Source organism: Mobula hypostoma, chromosome 28, assembly GCF_963921235.1.
Source record: "Mobula hypostoma chromosome 28, sMobHyp1.1, whole genome shotgun sequence".
Taxonomy (NCBI): Eukaryota; Metazoa; Chordata; class Chondrichthyes; order Myliobatiformes; family Myliobatidae; genus Mobula; species Mobula hypostoma.
In genome coordinates, this window is record NC_086124.1 from 21,163,391 (window position 1) to 21,169,468 (window position 6,078).

The 6,078-nt window shown below is 58.8% G+C and overlaps 1 protein-coding gene across 1 annotated transcript in view; it reads left to right on the forward strand.

Moving 5' to 3' along the window:
* Window positions 1-6,078, forward strand: part of gnl3l (G protein nucleolar 3 like) — a 70,149-nt gene extending 64,071 nt beyond the window's left edge. The window contains exons 12-15 of the mRNA XM_063034677.1: window positions 1,437-1,573; window positions 1,817-1,962; window positions 4,242-4,419; window positions 5,489-6,078. Of these exons, the coding sequence (XP_062890747.1) occupies window positions 1,437-1,573; window positions 1,817-1,962; window positions 4,242-4,419; window positions 5,489-5,553 (526 nt within the window). The 3' untranslated portion in view covers window positions 5,554-6,078. The remainder of the gene's footprint in view (window positions 1-1,436; window positions 1,574-1,816; window positions 1,963-4,241; window positions 4,420-5,488) is intronic.

Sequence of the window (6,078 nt, forward strand, 5' to 3'; positions counted from 1 at the left end):
GCCGTGCTGTGGGAGGGGTGGTGAGGAGGGAGTGACGTGTTGTGGGAGGGCTGGTGAGGAGGGAGTGACGTGTTGTGGGAGGGGTGGTGGGGAGGGGGTGACGTGTTGTGGGAGGGGTGGTGAGGAGGGAGTGACGTGTTGTGGGAGGGGTGGTGAGGAGGGGATGCTGTGTTGGGGGGTGGTGAGGAGGGAGTGCTGTGTTGTGGGAGGGGTGGTGAGGAGGGGGTGCTGTGTTGTGGGAGGGGTGGTGAGGGGGGGTGCTGTGTTGTGGGAGGGGTGGTGAGGAGGGAGTGACGTGTTGTGGGAGGGGTGGTGAGGAGGTGGTGCTGTGTTGTGGGAGGGGTGGTGAGGAGGGGATGCTGTGTTTTGGGAGGGGTGGTGAGGAAGGAACACTGTTGTGGGAGGGGTGGTGAGGGAGTGACGTGTTGTGGGAGGGGTGAGGAGGGAGTGCTGTGTTGTGGGAGGGGTGGTGAGGAGGGGATGCTGTGTTGTGGGAGGGGTGGTGAGGAGGGAGTGCTGTGTTGTGGGAGGGGTGGTGAGGAAGGAACACTGTTTTGGGAGGGGTGGTGAGGAGGGAGTGACGTGTTGTGGGAGGGGTGGTGAGGAGGGAGTGATGTGTTGTGGGAGGGGTGGTGAGGAGGGGATGCTGTGTTGTGGGAGGGGTGGTGAGAAGGGAGTGCTGTGTTGTGGGAGGGGTAGTGAGGAGGGAGTGCTGTGTTGTGGGAGGGGTGGTGAGGAGGGAGTGACGTGTTGTGGAAGGGGTGGTGAGGAGGGAGTGTTGTGTTGTGGGAGGGGTGGTGAGGAAGGAACACTATGTTTTGGGAGGGGTGGTGAGGAGGGAGTGACGTGTTGTGGAAGGGGTGGTGAGGAGGGAGTGATGTGTTGTGGGAGGGGTGGTGAGGAGGGAGTGCTGTGTTGTGGGAGGGGTGGTGAGGAGGGGATGCTGTGTTGTGGGAGGGGTGGTGAGGAGGGGATGCTGTATTGTGGGAGGGGTGGTGAGGAGGGAGTGCTGTGTTGTGGGAGGGGTGGTGAGGAGGGAGTGCTGTGTTGTGGGAGGGGTGGTGAGGAAGGAACACTATGTTTTGGGAGGGGTGGTGAGGAGGGAGTGACGTGTTGTGGGAGGGGTGGTGAGGAGGGAGTGATGTGTCGTGGGAGGGGTGGTGAGGAGGGAGTGCTGTGTTGTGGGAGGGGTGGTGAGGAGGGAGTGCTGTGTTGTGGGAGGGGTGGTGAGGAGGGGATGCTGTGTTGTGGGAGGGGTGGTGAGGAGGGGATGCCGTGCTGTGGGAGGGGCGACAAAGAGGGAGTGCCATTCTGCACTGCGGGAGGGTCTTCACATTTGACCATTGGAGGTAAACGTTTGTTGGTACAGGGGTTGTGGTTCTTGATGGTGCCAAATCCTCGCCGTTAAACCCGCTGCACCCCCACTCCTTCCACAGCGGCAAGATTCGTTACTTCACTCATCCCCCCGAGACTCACACCCTTCCCACGCACATCAGCGCCGAGATAGTCAGCGAGCTGGGCAAAGCCTTCGACATCGAGGAGCTGGAGAAGGGAAACCTGGAGGCCCTGACTGGTGAGTCGCTCCCTGTCCTCACTGCCCTCCTGTATCCTCGTCCCATTGATTCCTCCCCTCACTGCCCCACCCGTGGTGCGTTCCCCCCCCCCCCGAGTAGCATGCCGGAGTGTGGCGCTCCATCCTCGCCACCCTTCACCTGGTCTGGTGCTCCCTCTTACCCGCCTCCCCCACGAGCCGATGCCTCCTCGTGCCTGCCGAAGCTGACTTTGAGTAACCCTGGCATTCTTCCCCGAACGGCAGAGATGGCATCTCCGCCGGAGGAGGCCGGGATCTGCATGGAAACGGCGGGCCCCACCTGTGGCGAGAGTCCACTGCCCCCGGACACCGAAATGGCAGAGGATGGAGCGAGCCGAGAGAAGGACCGCACCGAGAGCTCTGACGGACAGGTACTGATCGATCTGTGCGCTGGGAACCCGTCGGAACGAGCAGGAACCCGGGGAGTCGTATGTTCCTCTCTCTATTGCTCGCTCTCTCCCCTATCCCTCTTCTTAACTTCTCTTCCCCCGTCCCTCCCCTTTCCTCCATCCCTCCCCTCCCCCGTCCCTCCCCTCCCCCCTTCCCCTCCCCCGTCCCTCCCCTCCCCCGTCCCTCCCCTCCCCCCTTCCCCGTCCTTCCCCGTCCCTCCCCTTCCCCGTCCCTCCCCTTCCCCGTCCCTCCCCTCCCCATCTCTTCCCTTCCCCGTCCCCATCCCTCCCCTTCCCCTGTCCCTCCCCTTTCCCCCTCCCTCCCCTTTCCCCCTCCCTCCCCTTTCCCCGTCCCTCCCCTCCTCCTCCCCCTCCCCGTCCCTCCCCTCCCCCTCCCCCTCCCCTGTCCCTCCCCTCCCCCTCCCCCTCCCCTGTCCCTCCCCTCCCCTCCCCTGTCCCTCCCCTCCCCCTCCCCTGTCCCTCCCCTTCCCCCCGTCCCTCCCCTTCCCCCGTTCCTCCCCTTCCCCGTTCCTCACCCTCCCCCCGTCCCTCCCCTTCCCCGTCCCTCCCCTTCCCCCCTCCCTCCCCTTCCCCCCGTCCCTCACCTTCACCCCGTTCCTCACCCTCCCCCTTTCCTCTCCAACTGCTCTCCGGTACTTTCATTCTCTATGCAATATTCCCTTTCCCTTAAACAAGGCCGAGAGCAGCCCCTTCCACTGTCTCATCTGAAATGTTTGCTCGCTTTCTCCCTCAGTCGATGTCTGACTTGCTGAGTCTGTACAACATTGTATTCCGGGTTTCCAACATCGACAGTTTAATTGCACCCCCCCTCCCCCCCCGTTATCGGACAGCTTCTCCCCTCTCCCCGTGGCAATGTCTCCAGCTCTGTCCCTCCCTCTGCAGGTGAGTCAGTGATGGGCAGGAGAGGGATGGGCTGAGCAGTCTGGCTGCTGTGTCCCCTCCCACTGCAAGTTGGGGTGATAATGGGCAGGAGAGGGAGGGGCCGAGCGGTCTGGTCTGCGTTGGGTAACAGTGTGTTACAGTTGTAGTTGGAGTTTCCCTCCTGCATCAGTCACACCAGTGCCCAGGGAGAGCTGGGTGAGCTGTCTCAGTGACTGTCGCCCAGTTGTACTCACATCGACTGGGATGAGATGCTTTGAGAGGTCGGTCATGGCTAGAATCAACTCCTGTCTGAGCAGGAACCTGGACCCACTGCTATTTGCCTGTCGCCACAATGGGTCTACAGCGGACGCAATCTCACTCAGCCTCGGGTCAGCTGACAATCTCAATACTTACATCAGGCTGATGTTTACTGACGGCAGCTCAGCATGCAACCTAATCATACCCTCAGCTCGAATTGACAAAGCTGTGTGCCTTCCCTCTGCAACTGGATGCTGGACTCCCTCACCAGGAGACCACAGTGTATGCAGATTAGAAGTAACATCCTTGACAGTCAACACTGGCAAGGATTTTTGCTTGGCCCACTGCTCTGCTCTCTCTACACCCATGACTGTGTGGGTAGGCACAGCTCAAATGCCACCTATAAATTTGCCGATGACACAGCTACGTTGGCAGAATTTCAGACGGTGAAGAGCAGGCGTGCGGGAGATAGATCAGCTGGTTTGAATGGTGTCGCACCAACAACCTTGCACTCAATGTCAGGAATTGATTGTGGACTTCAGGAAGGAAAAATTGAGGGAACGCACGCGCACACACACACGCACGCGCACGCACCAGGCCTCAGTGGAAAGGGTGAGCAGTTTCAGGTTCCTGGATGGCCCGGTCTCTGAGGATCTGTCCTGGGCCCAGCATTTTGATGCAGTTACAGAGAAGGCACGATGGTGGCTATGAGTTTGAGGAGATTGGTATGTCACCCTCGCCGATTTCTACGTGTTCTCCTTGCGTCACCGTCTGGTGTGGAGGGGCCACCGCACAGGATCGGGAAAAGCCGCAGAAAGTTGCAAACTCAACCAGCTCCATCCAGGACACCTCCGAAAGACAATGCCTCAAAAAGCTGCCGTCCGTCACCACCCAGGGCATCTCCTCATCTCATTGTTCACCCAATCATTCAGGGACAGCTTCTTCCCCTCTGCCATCAGATTTCCAAATGGAAATCACCGCTCTTTTTCCACTACTAACTCCGTTTTTTTAAATATATACTCATTGTAATTTATAGTTTATTGTATTGTACTGCTGCTGCAAAGCAGCAAATTTCAGGGCATATGCCGGTGATATTAAACCTGTGTCCCCTCCCGCTGCAGGTGGGGGCGATGACGGTGCTGCTTGACGGGGGACGAACCAGGCCGGCGCAGGAGCCGGGGAGCTGGGGGGAGCCGGGGCGCTGGGACCTGAACTCAGTCCGCGAGGTGGAGCCCCTGCGGCAGGGGCAGGCGCTCAGGGCGGCCAACAGGAGGCGCCGGCGGCTGCAGAAACGGGCAGGTGGGTGTCGGGCGAGGGGGACATGGAGGGAGGGGTGGGGGAAGGGGTAATGGGGGCAAGGGAAAGGGGAAAAATAGACAATAGGTGCAGGAGTAGGCCATTCGGCCCTTCAAGCCAGCACCACCATTCACTGTGATCATGGCTGATCATCCACAATCAGTATCCTGTTCCTGCCTTCTCCCCATATCCCTTCACTCCGCTATCTTTAAGAGCTCTATCCAACTCTTTCTTGAAAGCATCCGGAGAATTGGCCTCCATTGCCTTCTGAGGCAGAGCATTCCACATATTCACAACTCTCTGGTTGAAAAAGTTTTTCCTCAATTCCGTTCTAAATGGCCCACCGCTTATTCTCAAATTGCAGCCTCTGGTTCTGGACTCCCCCAACATTGGGAACATGGTTCCTGCCTCTAGCATACCCAATCCCTTAATAATCTTATATGTTTCAATCAGATCCTCTCTCATCCTTCTAAATTCCAGTGTATACAAGCCCAGTCGCTCCAATCTTTCAACATATGACAGTCCCGCCATCCCAGGAATTAACCTCGTGAACCTACGCTGCACTCCCTCAATAGCAAGAATGTCCTTCCACAAATTTGGAGACCAAAACTGCACACAGTACTCCAGGTGGGGTCTCACCAGGGCCCTGTACAACTGCAGAAGGACCTCTTTGCTCCTATACTCAACTCCCCTTCTTATGAAGGCCAACATGCCATTAGCTTTCTTCACAGCCTGCTGTACCTGCATGCTTGCTTTCAGTGACTGATGAACAAGGACAGCTAGATCTTCTTGTATGAGGGGAAGAGCAAGAGTGGGAGGGAGGGAGAGGGGAGGAGTGGAAAGGATGGGACTGAGAGGAAAGGAGGGAAGAGGGCCAGGGGTGGGGAAGGGGAAGATCTGTGGAATTGTGCTTTGCCTCTCGCCCTGAGGGAGGGCTCACCGGGGTGCTGACGAGCAGTCCGAGACCCGACCTCCCTCCACCGCAGGTTCAACTGGCAGGGGTTGTGCGTGCCCTTGTGGCTCCCTTCCCCCCACCCTGACACTCACGGCCTCCCTCCTTCACTCCCCGCAGACAAACTGGCCGCCAAGCTGTCGGACACCCTCAATGCAGCCATGGACCTGTCGCTGGGGGAGTGAGGGCAGCTGCAGGGTCCTCACCCCCCACTCTCCTCCCGCCAGCAACCAGAGAGAGTGGAACCCCTCTCCCAGCGCCACTTCAGAGCGTGGGGACACCGAAATAAATGTAAACTCCACGGGTGCGGCACTGTCAGATTCAAGTTTAATTATCATTCAGCCATGCATGGGTATAGCCAAACAAAACAGCACCTTGCTCCAAGTCCCTGTGTGGTGTGATTCCAGATGGCAAGTTCGCCTGGTTCAGCTTGTTCTTTCACCAACTGAACTCTGGGGGGCAGCACTGAGAGAACACCGCAGGGCAGGGCAGCACCAAGCAAACACTGGAGGGCAGCACTGAGTGAGCACCACAGGGCAGGGCAGCACCGAGCAAACTCTGGGGGGCAGCACTGAGTGAGCAACACAGGGCGTGGCAGCACCGATGGGAGGGGCCAGCCTCCAACCCATTACTGATTTTGACCTCTCTGCAGGATGGGAGAGTCATCCTTCACCCACACACATACCAAATGGTGGGGGCAATAAACCCAC